Raw genomic sequence first — 21,324 nt, forward strand, 5'->3', positions numbered from 1 at the left:
CTCACCGCACGACCTCGATTACGTAGGGATAAAAGTAGTGCTCGGTGCAAAGTGTTCGGGTTGGCGGTCGTCGACGGGTCGTCGAGGTGAAAGTGCAATGGGATGTTATCGAAAAGGTCGGAAGAAGTCGAACGAAAGGTGCACACACACACACACACACACACACACACACACACACAAACGCACGTACACAAGTATCGTTTGCAGTATTTCCACCTCGCGCCCTCGAGGACATTCGATTAGTTCCATCTTCAGACCGCACCCTTGCGTCCCGACTGCGATGGGTAGTAGAAAGTTGCCCGACCGCTAAATAACGCTTTTATAACATTTTATCACGCCATCGAAATTGTTTTCCCTGCTAGCTAGGGCTGGAAAACGGGTGATAGCGGAGAACAGGGGAACAAGGGAGGATGAGACAGCTGTTTTGGTGTGCCCTGTTTTTTTTTGGGTCTGTGACACCGGAGAGGGTATGCGTGCGGCTTAGTTTCTGTTTATTATTTAAATGTTCCTTTCCAACCTCGCGCTGACTCGTGCGGTGATGTTGTTTGTTGGCGCATTAAAAACGAAACTGTATCGGTCCTGGCGCCCGACTGCGGCCTTGCACCTTTGCGCTGGCGACATTCGGAGAATCCCCGAAACTCGTATGATTAATTAGCAACTTTTCCATTTTCACAGGCCTGCGTCTGAGGTTTGTCGGTCGGTGTTGTTTTGTGTTTGCTTTCCATCCGCCAGTCAGTATTATCTGTTCCAAATCTTTCTCATTCCCTCTCGCTCTCTCGTATCACAACTCATTGTTTTTCCACCTCTCTCTCTCTGTATCACAACTCTCTTTTCACCTCATCCGTTGATGGTTGATAATGGTGGCCTAATGCTTGTCGCTCGTAGCTTTTACCCCTCCGTACGTACCGTGAGGGTATGTTTAACTTTCTTGCCCCTGCAAAGCGTGCTTTTCTTTGTACACGTTTGGCTGCGGCTCGAACTTACCGGAAACTGATGACGCATGGAGGTAGACTTGCAGCGTTAAAGCTTTCGTCGGTATGGGTGGTAGATTAACGTACTGGGGAAGCAACAACAACAAAAAACAAAACAAAAAAAAACGCAGAAACCAACGAAATAATTTATTCGTGATCTATATCGTCCCAGGAAGTCGGTGTTTTTCGACAGTCCTCACCAGTGCGACAGGAAATGTAGTTAAAGTGAACCGATAGGAATCTAAGTTTTTCTTTGATTTTTTTTGCGGTCAAAGGGTTATGCTGATGGGTTGGAAAATTGCTTCTAATAGAGTAAAACAAGAGAAGTTATTCCTTTTCAGCAATTGATAAAATGGTTTGTATTCTGGTGGAGGATGAAATAAATATGTTACTTGACATGAACCAAAGCAACTGGTTTGATAAATATTAAAACAGTTTCCAATAAAATGTTCTTCGTGTTGATTTCTACTTTGCGGCCTATTTTGCTCAGAAAGTTGCTGCTCGGAACGTAATTGCCCATGCGTACCCTAACTCATACAACCGCATGACGTTTTGATGGTAGCGCCAGTTCGCAGCACACGACTCGGCCGTCAAATCAACCAAATCGAATGCCGAATACGTCGGTGCGCTTGTACACCAACGCCGACAAAAACGAATAAGCCGATTACAGTTGGCTTACCCCTGGCCACGAAGGGTCGAATTTCAGATAGCGGACGAGTATTGCGAGACCAGATCATAAAACTGCATGTCCGACACACAAACGAAACGCACTATCCTTCCCCACGTTATTTGATGCTATTTTTGCCGAACCTCGCTCGGCCAGTGGCACATACCTGTATTTGGGTCACCGCAGCCCAGGCAACAAGTCAAAGAGAACACATAACGATCTCGAGAAAAGTACTCACACACACACACACACACACACACACACACACACACACACACACGCAGGCGCAAGTGCTATTGCTAGGAGGGACCGGATATACTAACCTATCTGAAAATCTGCCCTGCACTGAAGAATGACTGGTTCGTTAGCTGACGCTCGGCACGAGCCTGAGCTGGCAGCTTGACGCGGTAGCGTAGCGGGTCGATGAAAAATTCAAGAAAAGCTGCGAAACCACTGCAGTGTTGAAACATACGTGCGTCCGGGATACGGATTCCGCACAATTTTCGTCGCAGCAACGCAGCTTGAAGAGTAGCTTGTTAGCAAGTTGAAGATGGCAAATGCTGCTGAGTGCGGAGGACAGTTGAGGTTGTCGTTTTTTTTTTTGTTCGGTTCGGTCCCCACTCTTCTCCAACATTGGTCATCACACGTTATCGCGTCCTACCGTGAGATGGCTCTGCATTGTGGGTTGTGTTTTGCTTTTGGCCTGCATTTCACTCCGTTGAGTGCTTTGCATTCGGTTTTTTTTTGCAACGAGAAGCTTACTTTATTTAAGAGCAATGCAGTGATGTATATCAGGATAGTAAGCGAGCTGCTGAACTTTGAATAATGTCTGGTATTTGTTGTAGTTGTTGTTGCTAGGGATGTTTGAATGAAATTTGTTGAAGATGGGAGAAACTCAAAACTAGCACCATTAAGATCTGCGTTGTGCAATATGTGGAGCAAGGTACAGTTTTTTGTTCAAACGCGTGATTTACAGCTACGAGACACACAACATATTCTAATGCTAAATTTATTGGAAGCAGCGACATAGTTAGCGAATGATTCTTAATTTGATTGTAGGATAAATTGAAATACACAGTATTTACTTTCACATACTTACTTACTTATCCGGCGCTACAACCGCTTTGTGGTCTTGGCCTGCCACAGGAGTGTCCGAAACCGCTCACGGTCTCGCGCCTTCGTCTGCCAGTCTGTTATCCCGGCCTTAATGGTGGACGCCTCCACGCCATCTTGCCACCCCAATTTGGGCCTACCACGCCTCCTCTGTCCTTGTGGATGGCCTAAAAAGACTTTACATGCGTACAACATGGCCAGCCAACCGGAGCCTGGCGAGCTTGATACGCTGTACGACAGTGAGGTCGCCGTACATCTCGTATAGCTCGTCATCATAGCGGCTCTTCCATTGTCCTTCCACACATACGGGGCCAAGTATCCCTATGATCATCTTCCTCTCGAACGCGGCTAAGAGGGTTTCGTCAGATTTGAACAGTGTCCATGTCTCAGAGGCGTATGTGAGTACCGGAACTATATAGGTACTATATAGTCCTAGCTTCGTCCGTCGCCACAGGTTCTTTAAGGTGAACTGATTTTTCAGGCTGTAGGATGACCGGTTGGTAGCCAGCATCTTTGCGCGCAACTCAGCTTCCATGCTGTTGTCGTTGCTGACATTTGACCCCAGATAGGTGAATTTTAGGACGACTTCAAAAGTGCGTTCACCTATCTGCACATCACGTCTACGTAGATTCTGATTATTTATTGGTAGGCCCGCTGATGTTGCCACCATCAGTTTGGTCTTTGCCTCGTTTATCTGCAATCCGAGGCTCTCTGCCGCCTGCTCGATCTCTTGGTAGGCTTCTGCTACATAGGAGAGCCGCAGACCAATGATGTCTATATCATCAGCGTATGCCAGGATCTGGGTTGACTTATAGAAGATGGTTGCCTAAGTCTCCCCCCTCGAGTCGCGGATGGCCCTCTCTAGTGCCATGTTAAATAGGAGACTGGCAAGCCCGCCCCCCTGGCGCAGACCCTTGGTGGTAGCAAAAGGCTCTGAGAGTTTTCCATCCACCCTCACCTGGCACGTGACGTTGGTCATAGTCATTCTAACTAGCCTTATCAGTTTGGCCGGGATTCCAAAAGAGCTCATAGCGTCATACAGTTTTACCCTGGCTATGCTATCATATGCGGCTTTGAAGTCAATGAAGAGATGGTATGTGTCGTGTTTGTATTCAGCCATCTTCTCGAAGATCTGCCGCATGGTGAAGATGTGATCAGTGGTTGATTTTCCGTTTCGGAATCCTCTTTGATAGTTTCCGATTATCTCTTCGACGTGCGGGACAAGGCAATCCTGAAGGATGAGGGAGAATATTTTATAGGCGGTATTCAACACCGTAATACCCCTGTAGTTGTTGCAGTCTAACCTGTCTCCCTTGTTGTATATGGTATTTATTGTAGATGATGCCGAGATTCCAATCACAAGGCATCGATTCGCTATCCCATATCTCAGTAACGACTTGATGAATCTCGTTTTCTAGTCGTGCACCTCCATTCTTGACCAGTTCAGCTGCAATTCCGTCGGTTCCGGGTGCCTTGTTATTTTTCAGCCAACGAATAGCCTTTTGTGTTTCTTGTATGCTAGGTGGCAGTAGCATGACACTATCTGCTAGTGGCGCTTCTAGCTGTTCGTTAAACTGGTCGTTGAGTAATTCATCAAAGTAATTCATCATTCTTGCACATACACCTTACAAATTCTGCGAATGAAACAAGCTTGTCCACACCTGCTTGGGCCGTCCTTGGGTTTATTTTGTACAAGTACATTTGCATGGTTTGATTGTGAGGTTGTAAGACCCGCATTGACAAAGTCTTAAAGAAGGTTTAACTAGTGTTGTTTAAACCAGTTGCATATTATCGCCCTACTTCACGTTACTGAGCCAAACGTCATTATCGTAGAGAGAGCTTTCATTATCAAATATTCTTTATTAACTGGGTATTTAGAGGCGCTGGTCGGATATACCGTATGAAATTCCTACCGCATTACTGATGCATTTTGTTCGAAATTAAATGATATTATTTGTTGATTATTTTTAATTTTAACCAATGATGTGTAAGGAAACTCGAGCGAGTAGTTTATCAGAAGCTATTCAATACTCGTTGGAGGAATTATTCAAAACAAATAATTCATAATTACAAATTAAACGTACACTTGATTTGTAATTCGTAATTATTTGTTATAAATAATTGCTTAATTTGCAAATTATTCTTTAGTGATTTCTGCCGTAGTAAAAAGTAAGAATTACAAGAATTAAAAAGCGAACTAAAAATATTTAAATCTATTGCCATGAAACATGTAAATAACTTCCCAACATAGCAGATGTACCGATGCCAATTTTTAACCTGAAGATCACCAAATTGGACAGTTCGTTTCGATGACCTTCACCTTCATTATGGAATTATTAAATTATTCACCATTCTGTTTCCCGCGCCAAATCAACATCAATTACGCTATTTGGTCGTTGTTCTTGTTTTCGGTCTAGTTGCCAAACTGGTTGCCTAAAGATACGGACCAAGCAAATCCAATCCGGACCACTGCTAATGAAAACGGGCCCCATCAACTCTTGCCAAGCTGTTTGTGCAATCCATTTGCCCAGGCGTGTCCCTTGAGAGTTTTAACAGAATAACAAAAATCAAACCTACCGAAAGCTTGAAAAGTTCGCAAAGGACTGTTTGCTCACCAATTGGCAGGGCCGGTGTAAAATGCTCGTTCAATCTCTACCGTTAGAATCAACGCAAACATGGAGCGGTCTGTAGAGACGGTGCTTTCTACCAAAACGTACCATTCGATATGCTCGATGGACCGCTCTGTTTCATTCTATTTATCTCTCTCTCTCTCTCTCTCTATCTTTCTCTCTTTCTCTCTCTCCTTCGGCTCAATCTATTCTCTAGTTTTCCGCAGGCACAAGAACGGTACAAATTTTTCGGATTTGAAAAACAGCTAACAATTAATTACGCGCAGGGAATGACGAGTAGGCCCAATTAAACAGAAACGGTGGGTGTGCGGGTTTCGTTTGAAATTTTCTACGACGGCAGCGTCGCCTGTCGAGCATTCATTAATTGTTTATTAATGTCAAAGTTATAGGGATGGCAAATGCAGGATGAGCAACATGAACAGCGCGCAAAAGTTGATCATCATCGTGTGCTAGACTGGCGGTGGACGAAAGAAAATTGTCACTGGAGTTAGAGCTGGCCAGTTTGTCGAATGGTTCCATCGTATCGGAATGGAAATGACAAATGTTGTTTACCGTTTGGTGAGAAAGATGACAAGCTGGCAAAGACAAGGCTGGTGCAGTATAGCAGCCGTACCGTACCGAAGATGTTGGTTCGATGTTGTTTATTCTACTGGTGCGTAGTGGAATCGTACCGTAAACAGAAAGTGTTCAAGGCGGGAATGAAAAGGCATGGCTGAGCATTCGTTTCACCACAGTGCTCTGGCATGCTCGTGTTTTGCGAACGAGTATCATAAAATTAATAGTGATCTCTTCTGGTTATAAATGAGCTTTTGCACGAGATGAGCAGATACTGTGAGACTGTTTACTTGTTTATTGGCCCGTGTCCAAGGAAAGCGATTCCGTTTTACGTTTGCTCGCAATGCTAGTGTCTCACTCGACATCGACGCGTCAAAAATCAAACTGACGTTGTGTGGCGAGTAGTGTGCTTTACATCCGTTCTGACACATTACGACCGCTCACGTAAGCCCTGTCTAGCTGAATACAATCAATCATTGTCCAGCAGATGGTGGTGGTGATGATGATGATGATGTAGTGAGTGTCCGGTGATGGCACGACTCCAGCACTGAATGTGATCAGATTGATGATGACAATTGTGGAAAGAGTAGCAATTTCTCAGATCGCTCTGACCCATGATGTAAGGAGGTTGGGAGTCGTTGCACGAATCGAATGTTTGCAAGAAAATGGCAGATGTCAGGACGATCATAATAGTCGGGTAATTGTTACATGATATTGATAAATGATGCACGGCTGTGTCGAAAAATATAGCGAAGATGTTATAAAACTATAGAAAGTAACAATTAACATAACAACGTTCATCAGGCGTTTTTCTATGTATAAAACAAATAATTGAAATATATTTTTATAAAAAAACATCTACTTGTGATAGTAAATATGTTATTAAAAATTACTAGCTTTTATGTGTTTTCTTTAAAGCTTAAACTCAGACTGCTGGACACAAAAGTTTGAAGTCCAATTTCCCAACATTCGTAAGCGTGGAAAATAAATTGAGTTGATTGCATTCCTCTGCAACGACCATCTACGAGCAGAGTTCTGGCAAGAAAAACATTCTAATTCATCAATAATTTCCAACAACATAAAACTACGAGCAGAACGAATGACGTTCATTAGCAACGCCTTATGGAGTTTTCCGTGAAAATTCTTCTCTGCCACCCCCCGGGTATTGTTCCGCAACTGTGACGGGAAGGCAAATGTGTGTCACATTTATTTAATTTACATAATTTATGGAAAAAGCATTCGTTTTGTCCCGATGCCAGCTGGAGCTTGGAAATCGGCACGACGTACGACCCGCCATTGCCGCTGGGTGCTGACTCATGTGCCGATCAATCTGCAGCCGGCCCATGTAGTCAGGCACCAGCCGTGTACCACACAGCTTTTGCGCTCTTCGCGACCAGCGAGTTCGTTAATTCATACTTGGCTATGACAGGTGAAAAACATCGACAGTCGCACGTGTCGGCGCGGTCACGCGCACGAGGTGGGTGGAAATCATTCTACAGCGTGAAGAAAATTGAGTGCCGAGTGGTTAGGCTAATGGCCGTCAGCCGCCAGTCAGCCGGAGGTCCCTCATTGGAGCTGGAAAACAGATGAATATTTCAGCACGGATCAATTATTCCCAGTTCGTCGATCAGTGGCAAGCGGCGTGATGCAAAGTGACTGCGTCGGCGGCAGGAACGGCAATGCAACGCCAGCATGTGTACCGGCATTTCATACGGTAGCCGACATGTTTTCGTCGTCCGACACGGTAATATGGTGATTAAAAATTAAGGATAATTACGACATTATTTTGCTCACGGTGCAACGTGCCATGTAGCCGCTCGCTCACGACCTGTCAATTTGACGCTGCTGTCTGTGGGTGGAAATTAAGGGGACAAATGCGTGTGCGGGTCGTTCATTCGCTGAACGGGAGGTTCCATTAGGCTGGTGGAGGAGTAAGCAAAAATGCTTGTGGGACTGTGTTTTTGACATCGTGGGAGGTCAGATTTGCTTAAAGCGCACTTTTTTTACAAAATAGAGTACATTATTAAAAGCACGGTTAGACTCAAATCGTTCCACGTTGTTATATTGTAAGAAAATGCCTTGAAAAATCTGTTACCTTGCTTTTTGTATCTTAGAAGTGAATAATCATATGTTAACTATGATATGAAAGATATTTTTTCTCATTTGCGAAAAGGGCTATTATGGATTAAATTTAATCTTAAATTGTAACCTATCTCCAAAGAGTATTCTTGAGCCAATTCAGGATTCAAGTCCAAATGTATGTATTCCACCATATTGAATAATAACTGTAAATCAAGTAAATTTTGCTTAAAAAAAGCTGAAGTTTGAATCATAAATTTCACCAATGAATAATTTGGTATTGCTCGAGGATCGTACAATGCATGGTCGCATAATATTTGGTCACAAACTCGTTGGTTACTAATCCAAATGGCCGCAATTGGCAGTAAAGCCGCACGCCTTCGTATGCAAGCAGAACCAGAATACGGTCCAGTAAACACTCGTCAATTTACAATAATCTTGTGCTTCACACAAGTATACAACACTTCTCCTTCTGGCAATAGTTTTATATTCACTGATTTATAGTATCACAACCGACCGTTTAGTTGTCTATTAATGGCCAGTCTCGTGGTACAGTCGTCAACTCGTACGACTTAACAACATGGCTGTCATGGGTTCAAGCCCCAAATGGACCGTGCCTCCATACGTTAGACTGACTATCATGCTAAGGGGGGTAATCCAAAAGTCACTGAAATCCAAGCCCACTAGTGTGTACAGGTAGGCCTGGACCGACAACGGTTGTATTGTGCTATAGAATAAGAAGAGCTATCACAACTTTCAGTGACTAAGCAAAAATCAGAATTAAGGGAATGCTCAATGTAAACATGTCCTGATTTCACACCGGCACCGAAAGTATGTATCACAAACACTCATGATATCGCTTGCAATGCGAGATTGTAATCGTTAGATTAGTAGTTTCACTGTGCAAAGTGATAAACTAGCTCCTACAATAGTTTGATAGTCATCTAGAGCCAACTTTTCATTGCGCCTCTCATGAGCAATTTAAGGAAGTAGGAAGCGTTTTAATTTGAAAATGAGCCAGTAAATACGCCCTCCAGCTCTGAAGCAAATTCTTTACATTGCATCAGCATATCACTTTCATCTAATTGCCAACATTTACGCTGATTGATGCAAACAGTATCAAAAGGCACGTCGATGATGCCTGCTTCTGCTGATGAACGGTACTTCAAAAAGTTCTTTCGGCAAAGGTAAGCACTATAGTTTTATCTACCCATTGAAATAGATGAAAAACGAAAGCGCTCATTTATCGCTCCCACTATCTGATCTGAACTGTAGTAGGTTTCGTGAAGCGGTTACTATACTTATTTGAGCGGAAAGCCTCTTAACGAAACGGCTAATTAAAATTGCTTCAAGCATCTGCAGCGGGAGCGCAAACGGTGGGTACACACTCATCAGACGGCGTGTAGCGAATGTACCATTAAAATACATATGCCCAAAGCAAAGCCCACCGGAGCACGAGGGCACATTCGATTCGGTACACGGTTAAAAAGGGATCCAGCTCAAAAGCGCTCAACCTATTTCACTTCAGTTTGCGATCGATTAATAATCGATCGATCTCGGGCATTTGCTTTGAAACGGGTCGTGCCCTTATTGGTGCTTCCACGAGCTAACCGTATACAACGCAAGCCGCTTTCCGTCTGTTCTGGTTTGAAATCTCCGTCCCTGTGCCATTGTTTTGCTTTTTCCCTGGGAGCAGGGAGCCCGCAACCGTGCAGGCAGACAGGCAGGGAATATAAAGCTACCAAAGCGTAAGTAATGTGCTTTCATCTCTAACGAACCTTCCACTATCGAATTTCCTGCCCTACTATAGCTTGGCACCGTTTTTCCGTCGTCCACCGCCCGTGCCAGCATCGATCCGGCCAATTGATGACTGTCAAATAGTTGTTCACCGCTTTAAACATTAATGAAGCTGGGAAGCGCCGAAAAAGCTGAGAGTGAGGCTCCCATTCCCATGCTCGAGTAGCGTATCGATCGAACGTGATGATTACATTTCCGGGGCGAAGCGAGCGCGTGTAAAAACGCGTGTAAAGAAAGGTAAAAGCTATAATGCCCCATGTCTCTCTCTCTTCGTATGTGGTGGAAGGTTAGCACAGTGTGGAACATTTCCTTCGTCCCTAGTCGGACACGGAGGTCATACGACCGGCGCCGGTACCGATTCCCCCGTTCCCGGGATGGATTGATGGAAGCGTAACGGGTGCTGATGGGTTTGAGAACGCTTGAAAAATTGGCCCCCGACAGCATATGGGTTACGAGCGCTAGTAGCTGGCCGCTTCAGGCGCTTGCTATCGATTCGGTCTCGAAGTTAAGGTCGTGGTGAAGCTGTTCGGATGTAGGCGCACGGTACTTCAAATTGATCGTGCTCCCTTGGGAGCTTTAACAACCACGGATGGGGCTTGAAGTGTTCGCTGTTTCATCCTGCTATTTTTGTTTCGCAATTTCACGGTAGTAAGATATGTTTTCTTTTTCGGTTTAGAAAATGTCAGCCAGAAGCAGGGGACCTGAAAGCTATAAAATCATAGCAGTGTACCGAAATTGAAACTGACACAATATCTGTCCAATACACAATCAAGTTGTGAGTGATTAGAGTTTTTGCTAGAAAATGTATTAAAAGAAAGATAAATGGGTGGAAAACGAAAGAGAAACCTCCGATTTTTTGACAAGGGCCACAAACAGAGCTGTTAATGGGGCGAATTACACCTCCTCCTCCCCAGAGTCACCAAAAAATTGGCCACCGGATTAGCTGATGATGTGCTTGGGCACTTAATACAGGAAGTTTATTGCCTCATTTCCTGTCAGATTTGCGTATCCAATTGCGTGAACTAATTAAACGGCTCCGAGATACCGGGGCCGCTCCGTCTCCGCTCCTGCTGTCAGTAAAATCTGATACAGCGACTGATACTGGTGGCTGGCAATTAAACGAGATATTCCATTTCTTTGCGAGCCCAATCAATTTGATCAAACAGTGTGGCAAGCTGGCCAACCTTTCGCCCTGCTTTTGCGTTCTGCTGTGTTTGCTAATTAAAAGCATTCAGCTTCTCAGACATCAACCGTCCCCCGGCACTGATGCCCGACCGGCACGACGGATGTCGATTGTAAGGCAAAAATCTGGCAACAAAACAGGCCCTCATAAACGTACGGTTTGGCAGCACGGCATGCAAACTGAGCAACTGCAGAACGAGCAAGCAGGCAAGGGACGGAGGAAGCGGGCACATCTCTAAATGAATCTCAGCCACCTAGGCCGAAGGAAATCGAAAGCTCGGCAGCCGTAACCTGGGGTAAATAAAACCTAGCAGCTAATTTCCCATTTCCTGATTAAATTCATCGCTCTTTTTGCGGTCACACCGGTATTGTGGGTTTTGTGTGGTATGTGCGGTGCGCTGAGGGTTAGCAGATAAAAGATTTGATGCTCAATCTCCCCGCGACGAGGTAAGCGGAGTCCAGTTTGAGGCCTGGCAGTTTGAGGCACGGTTCGCTTCACTGGAGCGGTACTTAATGCGATTCACTTTTGATCTTATAAATTTGTTAAGTGAATCCCGGCGCCGGCTGTATTGTCCAAGTGACCTTGCCACGCCACTGTAAAGGACCCATGCCATGGTGTGGATTCACGCCCGAGCGGGGAAGATACGGTCATCAATCACAGAGTGAAGAACGAAGGAAGCACAAAACTTTACTACCGAGATGGACGAGTGCGGTTGAAAGGTCATGACATTGAGCAACATTTTCCCTTTTTTGAGTTGGAGCGCCAAAAATAATATGCATTGTTTTGTGAGGTAACCCACATCATGGCGCTGGCTTTAAAATCAATTACACGATCCTTTGCACCTTTGTTCAAGAGAAAAAAAAATAAAGAAAAACATATTTTGTGGTTACCCATAAGTGAGTTAATAAAATGGCCGTTTGTTCCGTTTTGGGGCCCGGGACTGTACCAGGTTACCATGTACCGTCCTTCCGAAAGCTGTGGCCGGTTTTGTGGTACCACAGGAGTGAAGTTATAAATTAACTTAAATTTCTTCACTTCCTAGGCATAATTTGGACTGTGCCGAGGCAGGTATGAGCCAACGAGCAAAGCAGGGGTTGAAGGGAACGGAAAAATCTAATAAAACCCGCACCACGGGCCGAAAAAGCGTGGGGAAAGCCTAGACCGAGGTTTGTAAATAAGCGAATGGCGCCCGAAAGCTGGGGTGCGAAATGGAAGCCACGCAGACAATTTCGGAGGAGCAAAACTACCTTAATCTCATTACCGGTGTCTTTTCGGAAGGCCGGAGCCCGAGGACACAAGTTTTCAGAGGGGGGAGTGTGAGACTTTCCTGCGTTTTTTTTGCATCTCCCTTTCCCAACTGAGATATTAAAGAATTCTTGGAACTTAGAACAAACAAAAAACCCGAAAGCATGCACAACAACAAAAAATGTACAAACTTCGTCCTGCCAGTGACAAGGCTGTTTTGTTTGTCTTCGGTTCATTCTTTTTTTGGTTTGGTGTGCTCTCCTTCGGGGGATAACGTGGGAAGACAGATATCCAAAACGAAAGACCAGCTAATCCAAAAGTCACCTCAAAAGTGTCTCCACTGCCAAACTACACCCCAAACCCGGTAATGGTAAGGTTTTACCTTACTTTCGATTTCGTCTCCCTATTTGTACTTTCTTTTTTCCATTCAGAGTCACGTCCCTGGCTAGGGCTGGTGCAAGTTAATGTGTTTGAAAATGAAGACTGACAGAGTAAAAGAATCCAAGGAAAAAAAAATCCCAGTAATGGCGCCCGGCTAACCATGACGAGCGTTGTTGTTCACGGTGTAACTGTGGGAACAATTTGGCGAAGGTGAAAAGTACGAACATTTATTGCAAGAGCAGATGCTTGGCAGAAAACAGAAAACAAAATGGTGGAAAAATCATCCACAAGCGGGTTTTGTTTTTAAAACAAAAGCTGTGTGCTGACTTCAACATTCAGGTAAACAAATCCTTCTGAGTGTCGTTTCTGTTTAGGGTCATATTTTTCCCCCTGATTAATGGCAACACCAGTTCGTCGGTTGGCTTCCTTTTTAGCAGAAATGGTAGCAAAATAAATGTGCAAGCTTTGCGTTCGTCACTTCATTTACTTCGTGGGAAAGGTATGACTATCGGTAGAGTGGCTCTGATTCAACGAGAGGTGGGTAAGAAACTGTGTGGCAAAATAATGATATTAATCCTTGAACCTTTCCACAACCAACCTTTCTCCCGTGGCTTGGTGAAGCAGGCTGTTGTTTCATTGAAATGTTCTCACTTTGATTGAGATGTTTGTAAATTGGTGTCAGATTCAATATATTTTACAACCCCTGCTGATTTTTAACGAAATATACTTTATTGTCATCCTTATAGATTTATTGGAGCTTCAATAATTTTTCTTGCAATAAAACTGTGGACCCGTAATTAAAATCATGCAAAGAGTTCAAATGAATTGTTATCGGAAAATGATTATTTATTGACGAATAAACTTATGACGCTATGACTACAAAGTTGAATGTTAATAGCAAACATTGGTAGTAAACAACAAAAATTGCAGTAACTGATGTACAATTGAAAAATACATTGCAACACTTTAACAAAATAAATAAATTTATAGGAATATAAGAGCGTCAGTTCTTTACAAGTAGAGTTGAAATGAGATATTGTTGCTCATAATGAAGGTAGGTGCTTAGTTCTGGAATCGATCAGAATATTAACATTGATTAGCTTAACATCTTGTTATTATTACTATTCTTGGAGTAACCCGGATCCCCCAAACCCGGATCAATCTTAAACAGATTACCTATGCAAAAAGTCCGTTTTAACAAACTTAACCCAATTGATCCTTAACTGTGTCTTGAATTCCTGTCCAGTTAGGCAATGAATAAATTATGGATGTTGTTTGTTATGAGAATCATTCATGGGGTAAAACTATGTTACATATCCCTATGTTTATCCTCATTATACGCTTTTTACTCCTCTAGTAACATTCTTAGTAACAGCAACAACATAGTTATCATATGTATTTCAGAATAATCATTTTTACTTTCGAAGGGAATTTAAACAGTCAAAATAAGCATGTGTGTATGTTGATACAATTGTACGAAGGGCAAGTCAAAGTAATGTTGATTTAATAAGTAAATATTGTTTAAAAAAGCTTCTATCGTTGTGTACCTTAAACAAACTCACAAGGCGTTACTTGTATAAATCACTCTTACCTTCGTTCTACTTACATTTAATAGAAACCAGCGCAACGTCCGTCAATATGATAATCTAAATTTAAGTCACTTCACACTTCTCCAAGCGTAGTAAACGTTCCTTTCGTTCTTGGCGGTCCTCCACTAGCAACTGGATTTTAATGCTGCTGATAACGTTAAATTGATGCGGGGCATGGCCAGTGCTTGCAGCAGGTCGTCCAGCACTTCCGGCAACAACACAGCGGCCACAGGACCATGGTTACAGCAAGGTGGGAAGAAAATTTATTATTTGATTGATCGTCGTCGCCACCCGTTGATTTAGTGCCCTCCGCAAGGACTCAGCTGGCTGGTTGGGAAAGGACGGTGGAAAAGCAAACGACCTTCCTGCACACTCACCGCACGGCACCGCGTTTATCGTGGCCCAAGGGTTGGCCCCGTCGAGACGAATTAACATTTTTATATTCAATTTGACGTCTCTATTCGTCGTTGGTTGTTTGCTTTGCCGATGTCGCATCAAGAACGCGCACCTGTGCACACGAACTGTGGAAGCAATATTGATGGACTGACCCATGCCTGCCGATCCGTACCAGAGCACATTAACAAGCAATCGACGTTGTCGTTGTCCTGGTGTGGCTCTTTTTCTCCTTTTCCTGCTCTTTCGATGCCCTTTTTGCTTGCCAGTATTGAGTGGCTTATTTACGTTTCATTAAAATTGTTACGATTCACCTTGCACTGCGCCAGAAACCGGAAGGAACGAGTTATGGCCGTCGTCTTGAGCGTCGAATCATGAAAAAAAAGAAACAAGATCGTTTGGTAAACTTCTCGTGCCTGGTATGGGAAAACACAAACACAAGCCAGTGTCAAACAAGAGCGAAGTAAAAAATAACCATATTTATCGATTACTTCTATATTTGTTTGCTTTTGCTGATTGGAGTTCGCATCCCCATGAGACGGGGTAAAGTAAACGATTCAGCGCAAACAATCCCCGGACGGGGATCATGTTGCGTCATTCGAGACCGATTTCAATGCACGATCGCTAGTCGATTGAGTGCGGGTTTGCTGCGTCTCTGACAATGGTGACGTTACAGCAGAGCAAAAAAGTGATGCCGGAAATGTCGTTTAAACTAATCATTTCCAGCCCCTACTGCAAGGGCAACGAATGGACGCGTTCTAAGCGAAAGCAACCAACAACGTACGGGAAAACACGTGAAGGAACAAAAAAATGCAAACCGACCACCGGAAACGGTCTGTTGAGGAACGCTTAATGAAATGTAATGAAGTAGAGCCTGCGAGTCCGCGGGTCATAAAAACTTAACGACCGACGGCAGTTAAAAAAGTTTGTCAAACAACCAGCAAATGGGCGAACGTTTAATGAGGCGTATCGCTTCGAAATTCAATCGTGTACACATGCAACGATTTTATGCGTTGATGCGGAAAGATTTTTATTTTCTCGTGTATTGTTGTTGATGGTGCTGGTCTTTTGAAACAAATAAGGGGGTGCTATTCTATTTAAGCTTCATTCTATATCTTAAATAACGCTTCGTACCCTCATGACCCACCGTATTGTACACAGTTCCAAAACAATCATAACAATTGCACACATATCACTCTACGCTTTCTAACAATCATTTGATTTGGAATCATATAGATTATTCCCACAACCTTATAAAGCTTACTAAAAAAATACATTGTTAGATTAATACACAATCATTGAAAACAATGTAAAAGTCAGTTTGTTTATGCGTTGCCCTTTTTTGGTATTTTGTGTATGTTATCATTGATTATTTGGTTTTCTATTTTTTCATATCCACTTTTAACTTTGATTATATTCTGCCAGTTATGCCGCCCATGGTCGTTTGATGGCTGTTTTGGATTTATGTTTCTCCAATTAAAACTTATCAATAACAATAGGTTCATTAAGTGAAATGGAAGCAATGTTCATTATTGCTGCTAACTGTTGCGTGCCGAGCAAAATAAACAATGACCAAACAAACAAAAAATACACTCATACACACAACATCATCAGCGTACCTGGAGTGCCGAGCTTAAATGGGCATTCTGCACAAAACACGGAGCACTGCACAACTTCAAACCCACGGAATGTGGAAACATTAAGCCCTGTTCCATTCCGGTGTCGCAATGGGCACCGGTAACCTTTTCCAATCGTGTACGTGCACCTGACCCTGGTACCGTTTTTTTGCGAATTCCTGACGGAGGGCGCATAAAAGGGAACCCCCCCCCCCACCATTCGCCTGCCCGGGATCGCGCTGAGCGTACGGAAGCATCGGGGCGGTTGTCCATTTAGTTGTTTCTTTGCGGTCAGCAACCCAAACAATAGAGTTCACTTGGTGGTGTTCGGATCGTTAAATGGAATCGCAAAAAGGGACTCCCATTCAAGAGCGCTGGACGGGTGAAAAGTAAAATAGCGAGCTCCGAAAGGATGTAAGGACGCTGAACCGAAAAAAGAAAATATAGTAAACCATCCGTCCGGGACCAGGACCGGAACCGTCGCCAACATCATCCTTTCCTGATTTCCGTCCGGTGCGTTACAGTGACAATGAGCAAAACGGGGTCTTTTGCGAAAAATGAGTGTCAACAACGGGGCCAAACCACCATCCGCTAGACGATTCCAGGTTACTGGTGGTGCTACTTTTTATCATTCCTTGACCAAGCCAAGCGTGGACAATGCGTTGGTACAGGTGCGCGAGGTGGCAACAGACAGAGCACCGCGCCGGTGAAGGCGGAGCAGGAGAGTGCGAGCCAGCGAGAACATCAATTATTTAGATTTATGAGCACCGCGGTTATAAAAAGGGGGGATTTATTTGTTATAAAACTGTTTTGAATATTTCAGCAGGATTTACGCCACATCGGACGGTCCAGAAGACGTCAACGCACTGTTGAACTAGGACGATTTGTACAAGCAAAGGTAGCAAAGTTCGCTTTGTTTTAGCCACACGTTGCATTGTATAAATGGCCGGTAAAAACCCCATCGGTAAAAGTGGTTAGGTACTCATCATACCTGTGCTAGGAGCGCTTCATCGAAAGCGGGGTCACTACGTGTTGAAACAATGGTTGATAACCTTCGACGAAAGGATCACACTGGTATGGAGGAAGCAACGGCACCGGTGTGAGCCGAGCACATTCACACCCCAAAAGAATATGTATAGCTTGTGTGTTTTGGTGCTACTTCCACACCCGGAAGCCGCTTCTATTTGCAAAGGGGCTATGAATACAAAAATTAATTACATGATTAAATATGTATTATCATAACCTGCACACCTCGACCTCGACGAATGGGCTACAAAGATGATGAAGTGCCGTTTCGTAACACACAAACCACAACGGGCCGAAGTGGAAAGAAGAACGAAGAGTCGACAAAATGTTGTCACACGCACTTGCAGGCGACACTCACTCGTGCTCGCTCACGCCGTGCAACCGCGTGACGTTTGTGCCACCCCAGTGCCAGTGCAGAGGCAGTCTGGTAAGGATTGTGGTTAAGCTGGTTTTTGGAGGGAAAAATAAAATTTTATACTTCTTAAGCAGATTAACTACCGTTTACGGGTGTGCTCGTGTTTGTTGCGTACGAGACGTGAAAATTTATCGACAATATCGTACGTGCCCGACTGGTTGGACAATGGGTCAAAAGGAGACACTCTAAGGGAACACTTGGAACATTCACAGTAGAAACTTAGCAAATGATGACGGGTATTCATTTTGGTATATTTCGAGAGAATGATTTAACTCGACGTGGTTCTAATGTTTCTAGTTTTATAAAGGTTATCGGCTAAAAGTGATAAGATTAAAGCTAAATCAACAGTCTAATCTTGTGAAAAATTATTTTCAAAATTTGATTTTTACACCAATATTTTTGTGTATTTTGACTAAAATATAATTATTTTTTTTACTAGCAGCTGTAAAAAAACTTTAAGTAAAGCTGCATGGAAAAAATGAAGGAAGCCCTGGTTTTCTACATAAAAAAATGTAAAATGTAAAAAAAAAATAGTATATTATAAAAAATACTAATAATTTTTAAATATATATAGAATGCTTATCATACATTTGTCCTTATGCGGGACAAGTAATAAATGTACTACCGTGTACTTTTTCATTGCATTCCTGTTAAAAAGCTAGAAAATGTGTGCTATTTTATTAGTTTAAAATTGTCATTACAACAATTGGCAAAAACAAGAAATTAATCATCCAGCTCAATTTCCTTCTCAAACAAAATCACACTGTGCAGGTGTGTAATTAATGGTCAACACCATCCACAGACCTTCTCTGCACGTCTTCTTCCGGAAGAACTGTGCTGTAACAAAAAGCATGTTTACGCATCCCATACATTCACACAGCATAGCCATTTTGATAAATAATTGATGAGTAGAGCAAACCTACAGCATAAACCTTCCCTCCGTACTTTCCTTCCAGATGTAGAGGGCCATCGTAGAAATCAACTTAATGAGACGTACCGAGGTCGTCGAAAAGGGTTGTTTGGGTGTCAACTCGAACACACCCATGATGAGAGTGTTTCGTTCCGAAATGCATGCAGGTGCTGTTCGTTAGTGCAATGGGAACAGAGGGAGTTTTGGAGTGAGTGCGAGTTGATTGCGAATTCTTGATTAACTGACAGCCTTGCGGGCTGAGCCGATAATGAAGCCTTCTTAAAATCGAGCCGCGGAGAAGATAGAAGAATGATTATATCGGACAAATGTTAGGATATGTTGCTGTAAACGATAACATGATTGTGAAAAAGAGGATAATACTGAAGAATATTGCTTTGTTTCCATCGTGATTTTTTACGATCATTTTTCATATTTCACATAGAATAGAACATTCAAAAAACCGCAGTCATTGTTAGAACTTATCGTAGTGTATTGAGCAAATGCAAAAGAAAACAAATTCCAACAACGCAAGCGATGAAAAGCATTGCAAAGCACACTTCTAATGGAATTTAAGCACACGCCCTTATCTACAAAATTCTTCACAAGAACAATTCACATATGCTACTAATCCCCTCATTAGGAACCATGCGCTGAGGTGAATTTGTTTGAATCCCCCTCGATGATTAGCCAATTTCCGTGCAGCTGAAGCACGTACCGGAAACCGGCAACATTCGTGCTTGAGCATGATTTGCAAATCGAGCAACCATGGCAAGGGCATGGGCATGTGAAAATGAAAACCACAAACCCTAACCCGAAAATGTTCAACGTATCGTAAACGGTTGGATAAAACATGGAATAGCTCGAATAATCGAACTGTGGTTTGATACGAATGTTCGCTTCATGAGCGTGTGAGTCTGCTTCAACCTGTTTGTTAGGTTGCTACAAGCATAAGTATCGCATGTGAATGAGTCGATCGAATCGATACTTTCGTATGTTTTGTCATGAAAGTAGCAGTTGTTAATGCACTTACTCAACACTACACAGATAACGAAAATGAGGCTTCATTAGGAAAACGAAAACAGATTCACCATTTGCAACAAGTAGTTGTTATAAAACATAAATGTGGAATGCAAACGTATGACAGTTTACTTTTACAATTGCAATGAACATATAGCAAAGTTTATATACATAATTATCGCTTTGAAAATAAGACAGCCCAGAATTTTGAGTTTTTCCTATTTGAGCTGTTTATACATTCAGTTAACTAGATTCTTCCAATCTTTGTCTCTGCTTTTGTTTCAATCAATCCCTAATGTATTCAATCGAATGTTTTTGAAAGAATAATGATGTTCAAAACAATCAACGGAGCAAATATAGAGCACATACTAAACTATTTGCAGCAATCGGAACATGATATACACTCAACATTGAACTGTTGAACATCAAGCATTTTCTAAGCTTTTTTTAACCTCTTTTATCTATAGTTTAACAAAAAATATGCAAACTTTCAAAATACTGATACGTCAAAGCACAAATAACAAAACAGAATAACCTGTTGCGAGTTTCCTATGCTTGAATAATCTACTCTTATCTTTAGAGCTCGCATTACGAGCAGCAAGTGTGCTATTTCACACGAAAAGTTTAACTAATTAATTTGATCCCATTAGTAGCGGCATCGTTAGCGTAACGTAAATTTCATGATGCAGATTCTGTAGCAACCTCGTTCGGGCTAGGGTGTTCGCCAGCCAATGACGGGGTCAAGGAAGCTTTGCTGAACCCCAGGCTTAAGCCCATCATACTCACAGTACAGTGCACTGGGGAACCGTATGAGCCGGATTGCATTAGGTGTCTATTTGTCTCGGCAGTTTATCTGACAGCACTGGGCAGAGGTGGAGGAAATGTAGTACCTCAACTCTCAGGTCGATCATAACCGAGTCTCGGACGTGAACAAAGTTCCCCTTCGCCCGTCTAAGCCCAGGCCAAAGAGAATCACATGAATCCAGCTTAGGGTGACATTGTGAGTCAATCGCATTCAAGTGGTAGTGGTCTCGTTTACCGTTCCTAACCGGTCCCACTTAACGACCCTTGAGGTAAGGTACTCTTTTAATCTACCACCGTGCTAAAGCTCATGATGAGCCTTGCCGCGACGCTTGAGTGTGTATGTGTGTCATGCGTGCTTACGGGTGCAATATACTCACCGTGCTAAATGATGATATATTTTTATAGCCATTTTATTCATTCGCCCAGCCGTTTCGCTTTATTTTCATTACAGGGGGTTTCCAGTGCGAGTGACGGCTGCAGTGGAGACGGGGCGGGAGAAATTAATTTCACATTCAGTCGGCCCCTCTCTCATTTACGCTTCACCGACACGGCCGACAGCCAGACGGTTACTGCAGACGAAGATATTGTGGCTCTATACGCGCTATATAAACACGGACGGAGGACGATAAACAGATACAAAAAAACAACAACAAAAACACTCCATCTCCAAGGATAACGCCTTTCACGACGCCGGCACACGAGCACGGCGCACAAACAGTAACGAAAACATATCATCATGTTAGTGACACTGCTGAGAATTTTCCTCATCGTTTCCATTCTCGGTAAGTAAACAGTCTAAACTTTAAATTTGTTCCCCCCCCCTAGAGTCATGTTATTAAAGGATGCGTAACATTTTCTTCACGATTTTGAACTGAAGGGGTAGTTGAAAGAGAATGTGATTCAAGCTTGTAACGGTCGACTTGACGGAAGCGT

General features: G+C 43.1%; 1 protein-coding gene across 2 annotated transcripts in view; it reads left to right on the plus strand.

Moving 5' to 3' along the window:
- LOC121603419 overlaps window positions 1–21,324 on the plus strand; it is a 146,284-nt gene that overhangs the window by 14,372 nt on the left and 110,588 nt on the right. For both annotated transcript variants that reach the window (XM_041932082.1, XM_041932083.1), the window contains one exon: window positions 20,843–21,173. In XM_041932082.1, coding sequence (XP_041788016.1) covers window positions 21,128–21,173 — 46 coding nt within the window. In that variant the 5' untranslated portion in view covers window positions 20,843–21,127. The remainder of the gene's footprint in view (window positions 1–20,842; window positions 21,174–21,324) is intronic.

This window comes from Anopheles merus, chromosome 2R, assembly GCF_017562075.2.
Source record: "Anopheles merus strain MAF chromosome 2R, AmerM5.1, whole genome shotgun sequence".
Lineage (NCBI taxonomy): Eukaryota > Metazoa > Arthropoda > Insecta > Diptera > Culicidae > Anopheles > Anopheles merus.